Here is a 23,563-nt window from a genome sequence, read left to right on the forward strand (position 1 = left end):
TGTTCTAATGTAAAAAATTATCAAGTGTTTTTGGTTCCACTATAAATAGTAAATACATCCAAATGCATTCCAATGAAGCTATGAAAAAGTTTTTTATTTCATTCCTGGAATATAACTATGATGGTTGATTAAGTAGGCCCACATTTTTATTATTATCTGTGCAATCAGAAACCTAATACGAAATATCGTTTGCAGAAGAAAGAGTAATCAAGGGAACCAAGGTTATAGCGGTAATCAAAAGAATGTAATGCAGGAACAAAGACCAGACATGGAAAACAGAGAACATAAAGTAACTAAAATCATACATACAAAGTAACAAAAGTAAATGAGCAACTCGGACACCACTAAAAACTGGGAGCATGGACCAGGTGCACCGGTAGAATAAGTAAGAAGAAATCGTAATTAGAAGAAATCGTAATTTAAAAGACTTTTTAGAAAGTACAAAACCGGGAACCCTACAATTACAAGAGAGGAAGGTTATATTAAAAATTTGAATTAATTCGAAAAAGTGTTAATGAAAATTGAAGAAAAAATTCAGAAAGATGCAAGAAATAGTACTTAGGCTGTCATAAACGTAAGTTAAGTGCATTTTGAAATGAGCATATGATTATGTATTTGGTCAGAACAAAGCATGTTGTATTTGAGACTCATTTATGTGCAATCAAATTTCCATTTTATTCAAAGTTCGTTCAACCAGCTATCGTTGCAATTATTTGTTGTTAAGCAAAACATACTGAATTTTTTTTAAGTTAATTTGTATTATTTGTATTCATTTACCATTATCCTCAAGTTTTCTTACTTCTGGTTGCCAAATTTCTCTGACCTACCGCAATTAAATACCTTCTTTATATTGTTCTTAATTTTGAACTAACAGGTAAAACTATGAATTGACTTAGGACATCAAGACTCTTCACAACAACTGCGATATGATCCTGAATTATGGTTTTATAGGTAAAAATTCCAATGTTTCCAAAATCCTAAGTATTTATTAAGGCTATGTTTACTAATCCCTGTTTATCTTACTGAAATAACAAATATTGGAATATTACATCTCACATTTAAAGGCACGGGTTTTAAGGGTTCCATAAATTATGCCAATTATGCAATTCAGTTATGTATGTTAAATTCTTAATTTGAAATATATCATCAAGAATAAAGATCTTGGATAACAATTGTAGAGGGGTATCAATTTGGATTATTCCTCCACAATATACATTTATAGTCTTATGCATTCGTTTCTACTGTTGCAAATTAACTTTACTCCTTCAACGGTGTACTACTTTTATATGATTAGTAATTTTGTATTTACAGGCTGGGTAGACATAGGCATGGTTTTTGGGTGTGTTAAATTAAATATCCTGTCACTATACGATTACATTCGTAATTGAAGTGACAAATAAAACAGCAAATGTTATTTCATTTGTATTGAAGTCTTTAAAATTTTTCATACATATATCGTCATCGTGTAAAAGCGTTTAGAGACGGGTTTCTTGTCCAATATCTGTGTGCAATATTAATGCTGTTACACGTCGATGAAACGTCAATAAAGAAATATTTAATTTTATTACAACATTTCATATGTTTCTCTCACCTATCCTTCCTAAACCATAATTTCGACCGAACAGATCACTTAAAATTGAAGATATAAGGAAGAACACAGGACAAGAAATTTCTCAAGTTGAGATTTTTTTTTATGATATGTAAACCCAGGCCAGACAATGACAAAACGAGATGTAAACATATGAGATTTGAAACAATCACAAGTCAGAGGGTTCTTGAAATACGTTTTTATGCTAAGGTCCTGCAGTGCTCTTTTTTTTTTTTTTTTTACAGTTTTACAATTTTTCGGACAACGATATCTTTGTAACTATTGAAGACACTAGGAGATATCGGTAATACAAGCCGAAGTGTCGTCAGCCTAACATGGCCTAACTTGAACATCAGCAGTAAAGTAAAAACACCTATGAAGAACCATAAGTTCATATCACCGAATTACTCTCAGAGTTTTGGCTGATCGATTCGTTGCACATAACGTCATAGAATAGTTGAAGTAAGTTCACGTGCAAAAGTACTTTTTACCGTCAACTTCTTTTTAACCAATGGTATTTTATGTTATCCATATGGTTTCTTGCGTTAGGATTAGAAGTATGAGCTTTCCTCAAGTTTTTGTATTTTAAAATTACTTTTATTAATTTATTTGCTACATAATGTTCACATATGACAAAAGTATAGTACAATAGTTTTGGAATAGTAATCAAGGGAACTATGATTCAGCATCTCATTCCAATTTTTGTAATCATCACTGGTGATCTGAAATTATTTAAAATGAGAATCTCCGAAAGGTGTTATCTCACGGACCGAACTTCAGAGCAACACAACAAATAATCTGGTACTATAATTTCAAAATCATAATTAATGTATGTAGCTAAAAATTTTGCCAGTTCATGGGTAAAGAGAGAGATAAAAACAAGAACCAGAATTTGACTCACCGTCAGATCGGGTAAAATTAGTTAGGTTATTGTTACAACATTACATTCGCAACCTCAAACACTACATCAATTATCAACCTAAACCATTCTTCAAAGACGAAGAAGCTACGAAATATCTCTCATCTCTGTATTAGAAATATGATGTTGTACCTGTGGATAAACTTCTTTCAACAGTGTTTTTGTGTGTAACGTGCATTACTACGAATGCGTAATTAAAGAGAATGAGAGATAATTCAAACGTCCTACCTACAAACGCAGTACGGTACGTTCGACAAGGAGTAAGTCCTGGCAAACCACAACACCATTGTGGCCTCGTTGAATATTCCTTCAAGTGAAAAGTCCGAGGACTTATTCTATTTGTAGTGGATTCCAAAACCATATATAAAGCAATACAAAGGCGCATAGTAGGATCTTTAAAAGAGTTGTCGTTACGGCTGACCTGGACAGGAGATATAAGAGAAATACTGTGAAACGGTATCAATGACATGTGGATTCCCAAAAAAAACTAGTCTTCAATTTCGCTTGTCAACAGTATATACAATTTCATTACCTTACCCCCACCATAAAGGTCGTCTAAAGTCATACACACGGAATTTTAAAACTGTTATTCTTACAAATATGCTAAAACAGACTACGATTGCACATATTTTACCACTTAAGAACAAAACGACAAAGCTGAAATACCGAGAAACAAGTGATCAGAATGTTGCAGATTCTAATTGACAACATATTTGTCACTTTGTAGGGATATTTTACTATATTATCGGCATTCCATTGAGCATCAATTGTATTCCTACCCTGATTACTCTTTCACACCACTGGGTCGATACCACCGCTGGTGGATTTTGTCCCCATGTATCTTCAACCCAGTAATACAATTTTTAAAATTAATGGTTTTAACAAGAGGAATGAAAGAAAAACTGGCAACCCTTGATTACTCTATAATCTTTTTCTTCATTCATTGAAACGGAGATCCTTACGAATCTTGTGGAAGACAATTAATTACTAACACATCTTCCTCTGTTTTTTTTTTTTTTTTTTTTTTTTTTTGTCAATTCGAATTTGACGACAGTAGTCATCTAATTACCAAAACAATATGTCAGATGAGGCAATTTTGAATTCAAAATTCAAAAATCAAAATTTCCTTTACTTGTGTAGTAATATACATTTTTCCACCTGTTAGCGGTGTTAGTGTTTACATTTCTCAATTGTTAAGGAATGCCTGAACTAATTTAACTTTTGAATGTGCCATCATTGCTTGAGAGGCAGGCTTTTGGACCAAAGTTATAAAAAATACGCCTCATACGCTGCCTTAAAACGTCTTCTTTCAAATAACTTTTAGTAAAATATTCTGTTACTGACACAATATTAAAAAAAGGATTGGATTGTCATATAATCAATATATTTAGTTATTGCACATTTTTACTTGTATCTTATTATTTTCATCTTGAAGTTGACGCGTCGTAGCCATAAAATTCAAGATTTATTTTAAAGTAAATGTCTTTATTTGTATTTTAACTGTATTTAGTTCCTTTTTAAGATGTGGCTATTTTCACTTATTTACGGTCCATATCCCCTGTACTGGTCAGTTTACCAAATTTGGAACGACAGCAATGTTTATATTGTAATATACCGGATATAACTAACCGAAATGGAAGCTGGAGTTTAGCGCGGTAAAAATTTAGTACACTTTAAACACGTGTACAGCATATCAAATTTAGAAATTTACAATATTTATAAATGCGTGGGTTTGTGATTGATATTTATTTCTATTCCATCGGAAATGTCCGTAACAAGTCAACAATCGCTGTGGTTTTCACCTTTCCTTTTTTTTTTCGTGGTATCGCTATTTGTTATGCGGACTTTCCTTTTAATTGTTGCCTAGAGTGTACCTTCATATAATATTTATTATAGCCTTAGACTTTCATTTAATGCCATCCTCAAAACTTGTTCATTCTTGGGATGGGGAACAATTTCTCTTCATGATCTACTATATATCCATTTACTATTCTTCGTGATCACCAAGTTGTGGATCCGAAATATGGTGTCATACATACACTAATTCCACTGTCTCTAAAATACAAAATAGTTACTGAGGTTTTTATCTTACTGAAATAACAAATATTGGAATGTTATAATTTACGACTCATGTCTTCAGGGTCATATATTTTGTTGATTCCGCAGTTTTTTGTCAGTTAGGTCTGATATTTGAAAGACGTGAGCTTAACGAGGATTGGTATTTAGCTCTGATTGCAAATGGACAAATTATATAGATATTCTAATTGAGAGAGCTTCTAAGCAACTCAATGTATTACGTAAATCGAAATTTAAGCTGAATCGAGAATTCCTCGAAAGGATCTACTTTAAATTCATAAGACCGATTCTAGAATACTCTAGCGAAGTTTGGAATAATTGTGGATTAGTCAATTCAGATAGAATTGAGAAAATCCAACTTGAAGCAGCCAGAATAGTTACGGGTTTACCATCATATGCTAGTAGAGATTCACTTTATCGAGAGACTGGTTGGGAAACATTAAAAGATAGAAGAGAACAAAAGATGCTTCTTTTGTTGTATGATATGATTAATGGACATTGTCCTGAATATATCAGATTTAACAGTTTTGGTAGACCAAGAGTTGTTTCTTTGGTGTTCACTTGAAATATCTCGCTACCCAAGATAACGCGTCAAAATAACAAAATAAAAGGATAAAATCTTAAATTTAACAGTACAGTCAATAAAGTGATTGTGTTAAAATCTTACTTATATAGATAACAACATTTCGTATTTTAAGAGAATTGTAAGGTAGCAAAATATTGTTAATGGGTACAAATATCCAAAAACCAAGAAAACGGACGGGAAAAGACCGTATCAGAATATACGATACTGCTTTCGACGTTTAATTTCGATACTCAAAATTTCAAATGGTATTCATTATAAGACTCTTCCTGATAATTGAATACATTTGATATTGATTTAAAATTATTTACAAAGCTGTTGTATTGAAGTAGTGAAATTCGGGTCTATGTACTGTTTTCTTTAGTTGTTGGGTACGTTCGGTCAGGACAATCTAGACAACGATCTCAATATAATTGATATTAATGTTTCAGGGACAACTTAAGTTTGTATTGTCTAAATTGTATTCAAATCCTAAATTTGATCGAGGTGCCGATGAAAAAAATCAATGTTATAAGGTGACGGCCAAGAAATTTAAAATTAAAAACTGCACCAAGCGCATGATACGCATGTCTAAATATTGAAAGGAAATGAAGTGTTTTGTGTCATGCAGAAGATCACTCTTTATGACACCAAATCAAATCAAATCAAATAAGCTTTATTTAAAGTCGGCAAGTTATGTAACAAAACAACATAAGCTCTTAAAGAGCTTTTATAACCATTTGCAGGGATTTTTGTATTATGTTGTAATACATGTAATTATAAATGAATTTTAACGTTTGAGTTGCAAAACAGTGTTTTTGTACTACTTCAAGTTACAGTGTGAAATAGCAAAATAATAAAATTCCGAAAGATACACGAAAAAGTCACACGATTCTGAAACTAAAAAAAAGGAAAACACTTAGAAGTTTTTTGTACAGGGGTTATCAAGTTACGGTGCGACATGTGAAAAAGCAATCAAAGGAACCAGGATCGTAGTGGAAATCAAAAGAATGTAATTCAGCGACAAAGATCAGACATGGAAAACAGACACATAAAACCTATAACAAGATGAACAATTCAATTATTCCAAAAAAAAAGGGAAAACGAGCTTGGTCGAGCGCGACATAGTACGACCGTTACATGCTGAACTCACGGGCAAGTGTGAGTACAAAGTTAAGAGAAGTTCTGTTTTAAGGGTGATATAACTCTCTATAACTGGATAACTCGGCATCTGAAATCTGATAGATACTCGCGGACAGGGAGTTTCTGAAGGAATTCAATAAACAAGACTATTTCAAAACACATTATAAAAAAGTTAAATTTTGGGGCATGGCCCACTTTTGCTCCTTAATGTATGAAAAATGGACGAGGTTATGAAAACTTGATCGAAAAACGCAGACAGGGCCTATCAAAAAAAACTGAATAAAACTAACATTTTCAAATCGGACCAAAATAATAAGTTTGTTTTTGTTTTGTTTTGTTTTGTTTTGTTTTTTGTTTTTGTTTTTTGTTTGGTTTTTTTTGTTTTGTTTTGTTTTGTTTTGTTTTTTTCGTTTTTTTGTTTTGTTTTTTGTTTTTTTTGTTTTTGTTTTTGTTTTTGTTTTTCAGTCGTTACAAAAAGTAAATTCACCAAAATGTACTCCAACCTTTAAACAATTGTAAAAAATAACTAGTTTGAAGTAAGTTTCACATGCCTTTTTCTGAATATGGGGTGACATGTACAATCTACTTCCCAAATCCCAGAAACTAAAACATAAAACTTTCTCCAGATAATAAATAGGTCATCAGACCACCATAGCAGGCTTCTCAAATTACGGTGCAACATCTTGAAAATGCATATGAACGGAAAGGCGGACATGTTTATACCATTATACGACCAGTCTTTGAATGGTGTAAAAAGGGGCATTCGGTCTTCTGTGGGGGGGGTCATACCCCCAAAACACTCTCCTGGATCCGCAACTTATTCTACTTAAAACTGACTAATTAATTGGTTTATCATGGTTTATCGCCATATGTCAGGTAAATAGTACATTTCAGGACGAAAACGATTGTCCAGTTGATCAGATCCTGCTCTGTACTAGTCCGACACGTTGAGCATGTAGTCTTTATTGTGCTTGCTCGCAGAAACAAAAGCTAAGACTCCAAGTCAACCAGTCGTCATTCTTTACTCTTTAAACTGCGAGCTTGGTGGAGAAGCACTCACTATCAATTTTAAAGTCTTTGGTTTGTCTTGACTGAAGTCACTCGAGGCGAGCACGCTAGCCTGAGACTACCGAGGCGTTTGTCTACATTTAACTGACAGATACGTATAAAATTGAAATGATATTACATAGAACACATAAGAAATTACATATAACTTTTAATAAACATATTGTTACTTAGCTAAATTTGTGAGTTACGGAGTTATTAAGAGTGAAGTCCGACTGCTGAAAAATACTGCACAAATGATCAAACTAAATCCGTATTCAAGACATTTAATGTGTCTTCTCCCATCATGAGAAATATGTAGTTGTTCCTATCTACAAAACTTATAACAACACTGTTTCGTCTACACCATGTTCTTTAAGCTAAGTTATTTAAAGAAGTCGGACTACTCGAATGCCGGATGAAAAATCGAAGTCGAATCTCCATTGACCAAAACAAAACAAAATGAATACATTTCAATCTGTTCATTAGTTCATATATTGTATGTAAGTTCACACGATTTAATTTTCTACAGTGATATAATATCATCATAGAGATGGTGTACAATCTAAGTTAATCATTAATATCATACATTTATATGAAGTCAACGAGATGGTGTACAATCGTACACTATCGTACATTTGTATGAAGTCACAGAGATGGTGTACAATTGTATACTATCATACATTTATATGAAGTTTCTGTATCACATCACAGAGATGTACAGTAATGCCATACATGAGTGTAAAGTTTCTAAACCAGTAGTCCTTTTGACATAATATCCTAAGCGTAAGTTTTGACGTCATAATATATCAGAGTGTTATGACATCATACGACTAATCTTAAACTTGCGAAGTTTTCTTCTTTTTTTTGGGAAGGGGGTAAAAGAAATCCAACTACAAAAATACATTTGTATATGCTGAATAATTCACCGCATCCCAATTCTCCATTTGCTTTTTACGGAAAAATCGCAAAATTCTAAAGAACCTGCAGTGTTACATGTAATTGAATTCAAAAATATGAATACAAGCAGGCAGACACCTACTCCGGCAATACTTTAGAAGTTGTCTGCCAAGCTATTTTCTGCTTAGTAGGTAGACCCCTTATAGTTTGACGTTTTTGTCTATATGTTTGCCCTATCCCCTGGTTTCCAATCTGTTCTCCTTCACAATGAAACTATACTATAGCTATACGGTAAAAGGGAGGTAACTTAGATAATTTTGATTTCATTGATACAATAATATCATTTTTATTTCAATCCTAATGATCTCAAGCACAAGCAATAAACAAAAACTGTTGAACAACATGCAATAATATTAGATTATTTAATTTTTTTTCCACGAAAGGGAGTTTCTCATGCTGATCTCGTCGAGCGGTTGCCGCGAGACGAGATGACCATGAGAAACTCCCGCGCGTTGAAAAAAAAAATTAATAATCTGTTTATTGCTGTTTTGCTGAATTGTAAGGTATCAGTTTTCTTTTATTTTCAGTTTTCTTGACCTAAATATGTAAGTTTTATAAGTACTGCAAAATTTCCTTTCGGGACTATTTTTCAGTGACGTACTACGTGACGTCACGTCTGTTGTAACTTCTTAAAACAAACCTTCAATTCGCAAATTCGATTAGCATGAAAACTACGTGCTGAAAACCCTACATGTACTAGTGGTATTTGAATTTATAATTACAGGTCTCTGATAAAATTTGCTAGTTTTGTCGAATTTCTCATAATTGAAAAGTTACAACAAAAGATTGGGAGGGTGTTCTAACCTTCGGAGCCCTGCCATGAAACCGCTACTTCGTATATATGAAAACCATTATAACAGGCATTTACCACTTCCTCATCTTTTTCAATCCACAACATACTAACAGGACTTCTCAGATCAGAGCAGAATTGGTTTCCATAGTTTTGCGTCTAAATACACATACAGGTACATGTAAGTATATATCATCTACAGTCTCACAATACAAACACAGCAAATACTCTAACAATAACAAACCCATTCAGCAAAAATATAAACACTTTACCAATTTTCAAAAACAGCTTTTTTACAGTAAAATAAATTTTAACAAGCTACCATTCAAAAATAGACTGCAAAATGAAAACACACACAATTATAAATTCTATCAATTATTCATGATTCATATTTTTTTACAATGACATAAATATAAAAATCATTGTAAGATTTCATCATACATATTTTATGTAAATAATGATTATGCTCAAAAGATTATTTTTCTCCATATACCCATAATAAATACATCTATAAAGCAACCTGAGTATAAATGAAAATAAATAAAACTATATCTAATCTGAAAAAAATACTACATATCATGGTGAAAAGAATCAATACTGTAAATATGAGGGCAGAAGTAAAACATTACCTCATTTGTTTGATATTGCCTACATGCATATCCTGAAAAAAATTACCATCCACAAAATTCATTTTCTACCATTAATAACATTGCTTATTTCCTTCTGGATTTTATACTTTCATTAAAAAAAAAACAACAACTATCTTGCTATCTGACAAACCATGGTAAAATCTCCCAATAGGCTATATTAAACTAAGATATATCTAAGGTTGGCCTTTGACGGGGAAGAAAAACCATAAATGAAAGGTGATAATGAGGTCAGTGCTGAAATGATTTTGTGGCCTTGTTAAAAAATAATCATTAGATTGTACATATAGGCAGTCTGGTAACTAACAAAACAAATGAAGATTACATACATTTCACAATATGAAAAAATTTAAGTCAGGGTGAATTGAAATAAAAGAGCAAGAAACTTGAAAATGGGAGACTTGGTACATTCACCATTCAGAAACCATACTACATAAAAAAAACATTTCATCCAGTAGAAGCTAAGACATCTGATACAAAAGTGAGAACAGACAAACAGACCATGGACAAAATGACTGCAATAAAATGGGGAAAAAATAAAGACAAGACTAGAACACACAGTAAAAAAATACCCAGCATGAGCAATTATCAAAATAAAATAGCATAGAGCCGGAGCAGGTCCAAAATTAGAAGACAGATAATCCTGTCTAAACCAAAGTCAAAGTGAATTGTAATAAAAGAGCAAGAAACTTGAAAATGGGAGATTTGGTACATTTATCATTCCGAAACCATACTACATTAAAAAAACATTTCATCCAGTAGAAGCTGACACATCTGATACAAAAGTGAGAACCATCTTACATGCATACTTCTTAAACAAAAATTTTAATTTCTTTACTCTTCACAGTGGAGAGGATTAAGACAAGTCACCATGTTCCCCCCTCCCTATTCAACACAGTAGACTGTAACTAAAGTTACTTAGCTTAACTCTTCAAAACTCTACCACAATTTTCACTTTTGATGTACACAAACAATTCACAATGGAGCCAATATTTTTGTTCCACTTTAAAGAGTGGATAAATTGAAATTTAAGTTTTCAGTAGAGCATATTCTATTTGTAAAACTCCAATAACATTTATAAACTCTGAAACAAATAACTGATGTAGAATCATACTGGACAACAATACAACTTATACATAAAAATCTGTGTATAACATATGTGAATCGATACATGAAAATCTGTGTATATAACATATGTGAATCGATACATGAAAATCTGTGTGTGTATAACATATGTGAATCGATACATGAAAATCTGTTTGTATAACATGTGAATCGATACATGAAAATCTGTATATAACATATGTGAATCGATACATGAAAATCTGTGTGTGTATAACATATGTGAATCGATACATGAAAATCTGTGTGTGTGTGTGTGTGTGTTTGTGTAACATATGTGAATCGATACATGAAAATCTGATTGTATAACATGTGAATCGATACATGAAAATCTGTGTATATAACATATGTGAATCGATACATGAAAATCTCTGTGTGTATAACATATGTGAATCGATACATGAAAATCTGTTTGTATAACATGTGAATCAATACATGAAAATCTATGTACATAACATATGTGAATCAATACATAAAAATGTTCATGACATATGAATTTATTCATTTAATTAGAAGCTATTCCAATATTCAAGAGAGAATGAAAATCAAGATATTTGAATCAGACTTTCTCTGAATTTAACATGTTTTTTTTTTCTGTTCTATGATTTCACATTAGAAATACACAAACAAGTTTTATGTACATGTATGCCAAGTAATGGAATAACCTAATACTATAATGAAATTTGATACTATAATCTGCTTCATGTATATATAAACAAGTATTATGCAAATATTTTATTTAATGAATGTATTCAATTTCTGATTAGTTTCTACGCTATAACCTAATTTGGGTCCGTTTACGCTGAAACATAATCCGCTTTGCGTAAACGGACCCAAATTAGGTTATAGCGTAGAAACTAATCAGAAATTGAATACATTCATTATATTTTAATCAAAAATAAAGAAAAATAATATATCCATCACTTTTATTAACACTGAGTAAACAGCAACTTTAATTTTCCCACCGTGTAGTAATTCTGGTAAACAAATTGGCCGCCATTTTAAAATCAGAGGCAAGATGCTGTCATTTCATCACTGGAAAATGTTCAGTTATTTTCCAAAATTGAAGACACAGTTATTAAAGCAGGAATTTGACATAAACCTGGTGGACATAAAGTTAGCTAATAATTTCTTGTCACAAAAACGTTTCAACTTTACAATGTGACTGAGGAAAGGGTTGTTTCGGATGTTGACAAACAAAAAGTAGTTCCGTAAAAGGTGGGCGTGGCCTAAATAGCAAGTCAGTTTATACAATTGAAACAATGTTGATTTTTGTCAACAAACCAATCAAATGGCAGGATTCTCATCAAATTAAAATATTTGTTGTAACTCTCTAATACATGTACTTGTAAAACAATGACCAATCCGATCCTGTCATACAAAAAAGTCCATGAACAAATCCCTATTTCTATTTGACAGATTGATGACTGATGATTGAATGGGCGCTGAAGGATCAAAAACCAATAACTACTGACTGATCTGATTACAGTTTTGTTATGTAAAGTTGCTGCTGATTGGTTCATATAAATTTCAGAATTTTGATTGGAACCAATTTAATATAATGCCATACTACATTTACTAAGAAATTAAAATGTAAAATCCATATTTCATACTTTAGAGTCAGTCACTGTAAGAATCTGGCCGGGGTGAAACATGGTATAAAAAAAAAAACCTTCATTTTGAGTGTAATTTGACTATTTGCACCATTAGAATCAAAGATAAAAGACGAAATATTCCATATCATTTTGGAAAATTGAGCTATAATGTCACAGTAATGTACTGAAAATGAACATTTTAAGGACAGTTAACTTGTCAAAAAAGTCATTTTTCTAACATTCTATTGAAAAACTTCTGATCAAATCTAGTGATGCAGAATTCAAATAATGGTCTTTTCAAATAGAGAAAGCATCCTTGAGTGAAATTATATTGTTAGATCGTAGGGTTTTTTATATGCATGTTTCTCATTTTTCCCATTCTGCCTGATTCTTACAAAAAAACTTAATTTTCATTTAAAAATACTAATGTAAAAGAAAATAATCAAATTGATATTTACATTTACATGTATATTGTTTAGTAAATTATGTGTAAAAATGCAAAAATGAAATAAACCATATTACATATATTAACCGATCACCTGTCACATGATGCAAAATGGAAGCACTGGTTTGATGGATCGATTACTGATCGAAAATGATCGATGACAGATCACAATTATGGTTGGACAGATTAATTCAGGTGCTATATCAATAAAATCATGAAATAAATTCACTGTAGAGTGCAGCTACATAGAACCCAATGGTCAAACTTTAAACAGCTGGGCAGATATGAAAAAAAATTGTTTTTCTTACACCATAAAGATCTTACACTTATTCTGAAGGTATTATCCAATTATTTTGTCAATGAATAGATGACTTCAGGATAACATTTTACACACTGCAATAGTTTGATGATTTATAAAAACCAGTAGATTAGAAACATATAAGACTGTATAGTACTTTTTCACCCAACTTCAGTCACCACCTCCATAATTAATCCTTCTTTTCGGTTATAGTACTTTGTAACAGAATTCAAAGCAATCCATTCTTTTTTACTCAAGTTACATTGTTTAATCCAGAAATCAGAAAAAATCTTGATTCTGGCCCCTCTGCGGTCCCTAATTTTTAATTGGTTCCAGTCACAACCCACAAATTCAATCCAAGTTTCCTTTTGAGGTATGGCACCTTAAAGTACAATTTAAAAGATATCCATTCACTTTTACTCCAGTTACATGCATATTGTCTAGACATCAGAAATACACTTGTTTTGGCCCCATTTTGACCCCTAATTCTTAATTGATACAAGTCATACCCCGGATAATAAATCCTCTTCCTCTGGTGGTATGATGATGGCATCTTGTGGTACCATTTAAGAAACACCCAATTACTTATAGTCAAGTTATTGTCTGAACATCAGGAAAATGTTTGTTTCTGGTCCGTCATTCCCAAACAGTTCAAGTCTTAACCCAAAAAAAACAATCTCAACTTGACCTTATCATGGGACTATTTTTGAAAAAAATTATATTATTAGAGCAAAAAAATTGTTTAACTCAGCCATGAACAATACTCTAAGACACCTCTCAAAGAAAATGATTCGTGCCTTATGGAAAACATGGGCAACTGAACATATTTGAGAACATCATTTCTAATACTGATTTTTATTTCCATTTATAATAAAAAAATTATAATTCAATGCTCTGAGCAAATTAACATAATTAAAACATACCACTTGCTGGACTTTAACTTTTTTTGTTCAATGCTTTATTATCCCCATAATGACCACCTTAATTCCATGTAGGTCTAAAAATTGGAAATGAGAGGGTTTCTCAGGGCCTACTGTAGCTCAGACATTTCATCAATTTTCTGAGATGGAACTGTCATGGTTTCTTAGTGCAGAAACCTTAATCTTAATTTTTGGAAAACTGAAAAAGTAATTAGGTTGTGAAATTTAAACAGGCTTGTCATGCATGATATTTAACTATCCTATCAATCACAATTCAATTGGCCTTCATTTGCTTTTCATGGGGGAGACAAATATCAAGTAAAAATAAAACAGCAGGACTAAAAATATAGATCAATTGAGCAGAAATGGCACACAGGACATTATAAAAAAAAATAACCAAGCCTGAAAATACAACAGAAAAGAAATCTAGTACAAAAGCTTCAATCCTAGCTCCATTAAAACTAAAATGGTTGCCTACTAGAGATATTCATGTGAATAAAAGGTTCTAGGCAAAACAGTTTTCATGACTCTGCAAGTCTTGTATGTTTTTTAAATACATTAACTAAGAGAAATTCATAAGTTGCATTGATTATGCCCCAAGAGATAAAAGAGCGAGTATAATTTACATGTACGCCACGGAACAGTTTCTGTATCTTCCTATCCCTGTGTTTCCATACCACTTTAAATGTAGTGTAGACACTGTCAAATTTACCTCCAATCTTACACTGCATTCGAACTTTCACAACATTGAGTGGGTAAAATACAGTACTTAAAAATGCACCTAACAGAGCACCACAGATAAAATCCTGAGAAATTCTAGCAGCATTTGAATCAGCTTTTGGTAGTTTTTCCATCATATAATCTCTAGTAAGAAAAAAAGGAACATTGCTCGGACCATTTCTAAGCAAAACAGCCGATAAACCACGATAATATTCTCTAATTCCATATTTTGACAGCTCTTTAAACGCATGTCCAGTATTATTGAATTTATTCACATACTTGCGATCTTGCATTAGAACTTGGACTCTCTCGAAAGGACACAATGTTGCCTCAAGTGACCCTGAAAGAAGAGCAGCAATGGTTCTGTTAACATGCAGTTGCAAATTGGAATAATGTGTTGTCAAATGTTGCTGAATTTTATAGTATGACCCAAACATTATTGCATTGTTGGTAGTTTTCTGAAGCAATGGTGGTAATAGGCCTCGGTAAAGGTGACGAGGACCTTCTAAATGTAGTTGCTCAACAGCCTTATACACTCGGATTCCATCAAGTTGCTGCCGAAACATTACTTTGTTAATGGGAAATGTCACACAAATATTTACAAAGGCTGCTCCCCATCCACAAAAGAATTCTTCATAATCATTTGTAGCCATCGCTTGACTGACATGTAAGTTATCAATTATTTTCAAATTCTCTGTATTCACATCATGGCTTGTCAAGGTCAAATCTCCTAGAGAATATTCTTCTCTCATTGTCTCCTCATTTTCATACTTCTTTGTAAGACTTGTAGGTACTGTCCACTGTCATCTTGATTCTTCTCCATCTTGTAATGCACTGATTTTCCAGAATTTGTCTCATGACTGAAAAGAAACAAGCTCATATTATTACATTTTTATAAGATGGTACAAAAAGCTATTGCAATAATATAATATTAAAAACATGAGTATTTTCATTGCATGACTTCAGGAGTGCAATATGTATATATGTACAAGGAATATTCCATGATATATAGATGTATGCAATAAAGCAAAGCTAAAAATTATACTAAAGATATCTTTCATGTTGCCAATAATGTTATGAATTAAACTCTGTATCTGAACTAATGCAATATGAGATTTTTTGTATGATTTCATTTAATTGTATCTAAAATAAATATTTAATGGTGCTATACAAAAAAACTTGTTTTCATACCCAGTCACCAGCTGATGCATAATTCTAAAGTAATGATCAATATCTAGTACCCAATTGATTCATGCAGGAATTTTTGTGAGCAGTTATCAGTCAATAATCAATCACAGATCACATACTGCTTAATGATCAGTCACAATTCATTTATCAATCAATGATCCTGATCAGTCACAGATCAGTTATCAATCATGATCAGTCACAGACCAGTTATCAATCAATGATCAGTCAAAGATAAATTATTAATCAATGATCAGTCACAGATCAGTTATCAGTCAATGATCAGTCACAGACCAGTTATCAATTAACAAGCAGTTACAGATCTATTATCAATCAATGATAGGTACAAGATCAGTTATCAATCAGTAACAAATCATGGAAATGTTAACGATCAATGATCAGTTACAATTCTGTTATCAATCAATGATCAGTCACAGTTTAGTATTCAATCAATTATCAGTCACAGACCAGTTATCAATCAAAAAACAGTCACAGATCATTTATATATCATTGATTGGTCAAAGATCAGTTACCAATCAAAAATCAACCACAAATCAGTTATCAATCAATGACAGGTAAGAGATCAGTTATCAATAAATGATTTGTCACAATCAATAACCAATCACAGATCAGTTATTGATCAAAGATCAGTCACAGTTCAGTATTCAATCAATTACCAGTCACACACCAGTTATCAATCAATGAGCAGTTACAGATAAGTAATCAATCAATGATCAGGTTCAGATCAGTTATTAATCACTGATCAGTCAATTTAGTATTCAAACAATTATTGGTTACAGACCAGTTATCAATTAGTGATCAGTAACAGATCACTTATCAATCAGTGATCAGTAACAGATCACCTATTTGTCTTGGTAATCCATTAACTGGTGACTGCTTAAAATTCTGCATCATGTGACTCCTGATTGGTTAATATTTTTACCCTCCTAAAAAAATGTTTTTGTTTTTGTTTTGTACACAAATACACAGGATTTGAACAAAAAATAAATTACATATTTTTTTAATTTGCTCTCCGAGTTAAAACGAAAAGCTTAAGTATGAAATATACTGGTGTATATATGATACATTTTAAATTAAAGTCATATGTTTAAAACTTTGATTTGTCCCCCAAAAAAAATTTGAAAATACTGGTAGGATGAATAGAGAATTGGCCATTTTGATTAAATACTATTAGCCAGTTTTTAATTTGATTAGAGACTGAGATAGGTCACATGGAAAAATAACATCTCCACAGAGTAATACTAATTTAAGATGAAAGTAGTATAGGTTTTAAAATTCAGCTGTCATTTCTTTTGTTAGTATTTTTTTATGGGGGAGGAAGGATACATGGCTAGTACACATGTTGATAGTGTTCATACATACAAGTTCATATATACATGTTAAAACTTTTAGATTCTCTATTTCCACTATATCACTGGTCCCATTCTATCCAAATATTGCTAGAACAAGAACACAGAACAATGCACATGTTCAGTACTTGTATTGTTTGAACTTGGAACCAAGTATAAACTTCGAAAACATATATTGGTCAAGTTTTCCTAAGGACAGGAAATTTAGGGGCCAACTCAAAATTTGAATGTGATTTTTTCAGTCATATTCAAATTTTGCTATGGTCATGTTCAGAACATTGCTGTCAAGTTGAATGAAGAAGAATTTCTGATTAAAAAGTAATCATGATCCATTGGAATTTGTCAAAGTGTGTCCCCACTAGCAGCCATTGCAAAATTTTTGAAAGAAATAATTTTAGTAAAATCATATCAAAATCTCAGAACATTTGGTCAACTACAACTTAAGTTATCATGTGGAAATGAAGTGTCTCAAGAAGACACTATAATATATACAACTGCAATTTTTTTGCAGTCATATAAAACGGAAAGTCACTTGAGTTATTAACTGACTAAAAGAGTGGGTGATGCAGAAGGGTATCAGGTTCATTCACCCTACTAGCATGTTTGCCTTGGGTCCTCCATTTACCCTATTTATGATTTTTTTAAATTTTTACTTTTTCAAGGTAAAATTGAAGAAAAGGTCAAATGGAGACAAAATTGAGAATGGTTACACAATATCCAGGGAATATCAGGTGCTACATTACCAGTGCCTGCAGGAAGTGTTATATAAAGTCCCTGATGCCATGCCAGTGAATTATAAATCCTTCACATATGTAAATCTTAAATCATCACAGTACATTGTAGCCTGAATCATTATGTTGACTGAAAGTTAACAAATCGTGAAGTTATTTTTCAAACATTATTAATTAATGCTAATTAATGCTAAAGGACAAGATGACATCTTGAAGATATTTTGGTGTAAGTAATCAAATTTAATTTAATAATCACTAGTGTGTGTTAATACGAATTACCCATTAAACAAAACGAAATGACATATAGTCATCTACTATAATTGGTATATAAACTTGTACTTTAGGACAGTTAAATATAGGTCTATGATTATAGATTTATCCCTAATCATTCTGTGTTAAAATGGGAAATGGAAAAAAATTATATAGAAAATGTGCATAAAAATAAAAATGTTCAAAAGCGAGTGATTAATATTATAATGTGAAAAATATACCAAATAATTGGTTACAAGATGAAAATGTTATTAGTCAAATAAATTCATGTATTGTAAATATTGAAAATAGTAATGGTAATCAAATTGATGTAGATAATGTTTGTAACGAATTTATAACTATAATGCAAACTGAGATGAACTGCAAGCTAGAACAGAAAACAAAACTTTTAGACAGTTGTAGCAATAAACGACGACGATTTAAGAAGCCATGGTGATCAGATGAATTAACTTTAAAATGGAACGAGATTTGCCTTGCAGAAAGCCAGTATTTGAGTTGTACTGTTGGTGGTAATAAACTGTGTTACGAACTCTATTTTTGAATAAAAGAAAGAACTTTGATAAACTTATACAAGAGAGAAAACATATCTACTGGCATCAATGCCAAGATGATCTATTACATATGAACAATAAGGACTCTAAACAATTTTGGAGAAAAATTGGTAATATTAGTATTGGTACTGAAAGACAGTCCTCTATTCCCAATGAAGTTGTATTGCCGGATGGTGCTATTACAAACAATATGGACTCTGTATTAAATATATGAGAAAATTGTTTTTGTAATTTACTTAATCAAAATTCCAACAATGAATTAGCTACAAATGTAAATTTGAATGTTGAAAGTAATATAGTATGTGATTTTCTAGACAAAACAATTATTTTTGAAGAAGTTTTTAATGTTATCATGGGTGCCAAAAATGGTAAAAGTGCTGGTATAGATTTAATTCAAGCTGAATTATGTAAAAATTATACAGTTATTAACATCTTAACAAAATTGTTTTATTTATGTTTTAAAACTGGTAAAAGAATTAGATATTGGTATAGATATTGATGGTCAAAAGGTTGATATTTTGTTATATGCAGATGACTTAATTCTTATGTCAGAAAATGGAGAAGATATGCAAAAACTGCTAGATATTTTTAAGTGTAAGGTGTAATAATAATTGTTTGAATATTAATTTTAATGAATCCAAATTGATTCAATTTAGAAATCAATCAATACCAAGATCAATGGTGAAAATATAGAATATGTATCAAGTTATCAATATCTGGGACTGGTTTTAAATGAATTTTTAGATTATAATGTAATGGCCAAAGCAGTGGCTAAATCTGCCAGTCAAGCACTAGGTTTACTTATTGTAAAATGTAAAACTTATGGCAGTCTCCAACACAATATTTTCACTAAATTGTTTGACACTTTAGTTTGGTCAGTAATTAATTATGGCTTAGCAATTTAGAGCACGAACGAGTTCTCGGGTATTTCAGCAGTTTAGAACCGACCCATGAGATTTCATATGGGGGTTGAAAAATACACCCCTAATGATGCAGTAGCTTGTGATATGGGTTGGAAACCCTCATATGTTCGACAATGGGTTAACGTTTTTAGACGCTGGTCTAGATGTAATAAAATGGATGTAGATAGAATTAATTACAAAGTTCTTAAGTGGTCAATTAGAATAAAAACTGGAATTACCAAGTTATGGAAATGTTAAAATTTTATAATACGGAACAATTTTGTAATATAGAAGTAAATATACTTGATAAGAGTACCATATGTCAATTAGATGAAAAAATGTTTGATAAATATAAAACTGACTAGTGTAACAGAATGAGTCAATATGGCCAAGATGATAAATTAAGAACATATAAATCGTTTAAATTTTCATATTTTACTGAACAATATTTGTTGCATAATATACCTTTACGTTTTCGTAATGCATTTGCAAAATTTATATGTGGTGAAGCACCTTTAAAGATTGAAACTGGTCGCCATGAACGGTTAGCTTTAAATGAAAGATTATGTCTCAGTTGTAATGATACAGAGGATGAACACCATGTATTATTAACATGCCTATTGTATGATGATCTAAGACAGTCACTATTTTCAGATATTATTAGTTATAATGAAAATTTTTGTTATTGCCTGATGATGATAAATTCATATTTTTATTTAACAATGAAAATGTATGTAGTTTAGTTGCCAAAACCTGCCATAGTATTTTACTGAGAAGAAATAGTATTTTATATCATTAATCTATGATACTTTTTATAAATCATACCTTTTTTAACTGTATTTAAGATGTATATATTACTATGTTCTCAATAGTCTCTCATAATTCTTTTTAGAATGACTCATGCATTTTACTTTGTATGTTTTATCTCCTATTGTTATCATGTTTTATATGAATGTATGTGGTGAGACTTCAATAAACTATTGAATTGAATTGTGTAACATCCAATAGTATCCTGTGTGAAATACTTTCACTGGAAAAAATTAATATCAAATTTAATCCGGCGATGTTTCATAATAATTGTTTCCATACTCAACCTTATGATGATAAACTAACAAGTATTTGAAAGGGTTTTCTTTAAGGGCATTATAAAAAAAATGTGGGGCTTCTTGTTTTTTTTTTGTTTTTTGTTTTCTTTTTCTGGCTAAAAGGAGCTCATAGTGTTAGGTGTTAATGATTCAGATAGTTTTTGATGTGATATGTTATCCCAGATGATTTTAGATATTAAGGAGGCAGACCTAGGGTAAGCAGGGGTTGAAAATTCCTAAAGCCCCATGCCCGGGACTAAAAAAATTGCACCTTGGACTTACCGTTTTTCAATGAAATAAGTCTGTTGGGCATAGCAAATCTAAAAATATAAAAACTATTTTTTTTAAAGATTTTGTTATCATTTTTTGGACCATGTTTCTCGGTCTATTCCCCGACCTATAAATAGTTATAACTTTATAGTTAGAATGGATATTCACTAGATTGATCTATTGATTAGTCTTTCTCAAGTCTGAATCACACCTGCACTTGATCAGACACATTTATTGACATACTACAAATTTTATTAATCAAGCGCTGGAATGATAAAGATCAAATTTTGTTGATAAATTTTAGAGGAAAATAGCATTGCTCAATTACAATTTCACAGTTAAAAAAATGCAGAAACGGAAAGCTGATGACAAGCCATCATACTGGGAGAGAGAATCAATTGTCTTCTTCCCTGCAAACATAGAATTATACAAAAGAATATCAGATAACAAAATTGCATTTATATATCGATTAGGACTTCACACAAAATTGTTTGGGCTTAGTGTACCGCAGATGAAAAAGTCCAGCGCTCGGGTTTTCCCAAAAAAAATTTCAACCCCTGGTAAGGGACATAACTCATGAAACCTGTGATATGTTTGTTTCATATTCAATTTCACCAAAGCCTCTCAAGCTTTGGTTTGAAGCAGAATAAAATGAATCCAAGTTAATTACATGCTTATATAAGATTGACGTAAAATGCTGAATACAAACGCTCCAGTGATTTTTAAGAGTTGTGTCCCTTACCCTAGGTCTACCTCCTTAATTAGTATCCAAGATGTTTTTTAGATATTAATAAGTATATATCGTGGATGTTATTTCATGGGATGCTTTACACAAGTCATAGTTTTTCATCCATTATATTATTTACTTGATAAATATTATACATTTTATCAAAAGTATGAATTCTGTTCACTCTGAACTACATTCAGAATACTATTTAATACTGTAGTATGAAATAATATCCTGTGTACATTAACAATTAGGAATACCTCTAGCTTTTTCATAATAAGTTACAGTAAATATCATTATTTAAGTAGTAGAAACAACATAATAGGTCTGGAAATTTTTTCATAGGGAAATAATATCCTCCAGAAAAAAAATTAATGTAAAATAATTTCCACAGGATAAGATTTCATACCGATAGTATTATGAATTACAACTGCAGGTCTCTGGTCTTCTCTTACAGTTTATTTTCAGACTTTCAATTTTTGAAAATAAAAACATTTCATAATTGTGTCATACAAATGCTAGGAATGAAAACTATTATGTTAAACAAACACATAAAAGTAGCTAACGTACAGTTTTCAGCTGACCTTCAATATTCATTATAAGTTATCTTAACTACATAATGAACTCTCAAATGCAATAACAAAAATATACATATATATTTCTTTCTTGTTGCCACAGTTAAAAGTTACGATTTCCTTTCTAAAATCATTTATTGTAGACTTAAAAGATTAATATGGGCAAACAGACTCAGGGCAAAAATGTAATAGGGAGAACAGGTGCACTAAGGGCGAATAGACACATTTTTAAATAGAAGTACGTAGGCAACAGAGGCATGACATGGATGGGCAAGTGGGTTTAGAAAATATGGTGAGACTTTTCATCAACCTACAGTTATACAGATAAATGAAAGTAGAGATGAAAACAAGACTAAACATTAATTTCAAGTACATTTGGATGTTCCAATTCATCGAGGATTTTTTAAGTTAATTATCAAATTACATGTCTTCTTACATCGAGAACCCTATATATACCAACATGCCCCTGTTTTTGACAGAGCTTCGCCGCCTAAGTACTACCTGGGACGCTCGGTCTAAAACGGGGGCCTGTGACCCTCCCCCTTTTTTATATCTTACGTTTTTTTGCATTGGATGACAAGTTATAGGCACACTGGCGTGCTAAAATATGGCATTGGATAGACAATATCGTGCTTTACCACAGAGCAACAATAAATTGCAAAGTTGTGATGCAAGGAATTAACAAATTGCAAAACAAGGTTGATGAAACTTTAGACCACAAGGGACATAACCTCGTAAGAAAATATAGTTGGTGAACATAAAACCCTATGACGAACCGATCTCGTTTTCTATTGGCGCCAAGACAGAATCTAACTGTATATTGTATTGCTAGGGTAGGACACGGAGGAAAGGACTTCATTTGAACGCAACATTTGGTGAACTATAACATTAAAACGTATTTGTAATAAAGACATTGTCAATAAAATTTACTATTAAATAAATCTTGTCTTATTTCAAGGATTTGTTATAGTTTTCTACCCATGTGTTTCTACCACAGAAATCATTACTTGCTGTTTTCATTGCGTAAATGATTAGAGTGATCGATGATTTATTTATTTCAAAATAGAC

At 31.6% G+C, this 23,563-nt stretch overlaps 1 protein-coding gene and 1 pseudogene across 3 annotated transcripts; one reads left to right on the top strand and one right to left on the bottom strand.

The window, feature by feature from the left end:
• Positions 1 to 7,491: 7,491 nt before the first annotated feature.
• On the bottom strand, positions 7,492 to 23,230 carry LOC148598565 (mitochondrial nicotinamide adenine dinucleotide transporter SLC25A51-like). 3 transcript variants are annotated; one of them, XM_088560868.1, is made up of 2 exons: positions 23,054 to 23,230; positions 7,492 to 15,689 (listed from the first exon to the last, which is right to left on the bottom strand). In XM_088560868.1, the coding sequence occupies exon 2, from the start codon at positions 15,579 to 15,581 to the stop codon at positions 14,631 to 14,633; it is 951 nt and encodes a 316-aa protein (XP_088416994.1). In that variant the 5' UTR covers positions 15,582 to 15,689; positions 23,054 to 23,230; the 3' UTR covers positions 7,492 to 14,630. The 3 variants fall into 3 exon arrangements, with proteins under 3 accessions (XP_088416994.1, XP_088416995.1, XP_088416997.1); XM_088560869.1 differs by having other exon boundaries at positions 23,134 to 23,222; XM_088560871.1 differs by lacking the exon at positions 23,054 to 23,230 and adding an exon at positions 18,128 to 18,281.
• LOC148598566 (uncharacterized) lies at positions 19,692 to 20,637 on the top strand (annotated as a pseudogene).
• Positions 23,231 to 23,563: the final 333 nt, after the last annotated feature.

Source organism: Perna viridis, chromosome 14, assembly GCF_037379345.1.
Source record: "Perna viridis isolate PV_CMFRI_1.1 ecotype Kerala chromosome 14, ASM3737934v1, whole genome shotgun sequence".
NCBI lineage: Eukaryota > Metazoa > Mollusca > Bivalvia > Mytilida > Mytilidae > Perna > Perna viridis.

Bases quoted from the DNA above. Each gene is read 5' to 3' on its own strand.
- LOC148598565 (XM_088560868.1), bottom strand. From the start codon at position 15,581: ATGAGAGAAGAATATTCTCTAGGAGATTTGACCTTGACAAGCCATGAT.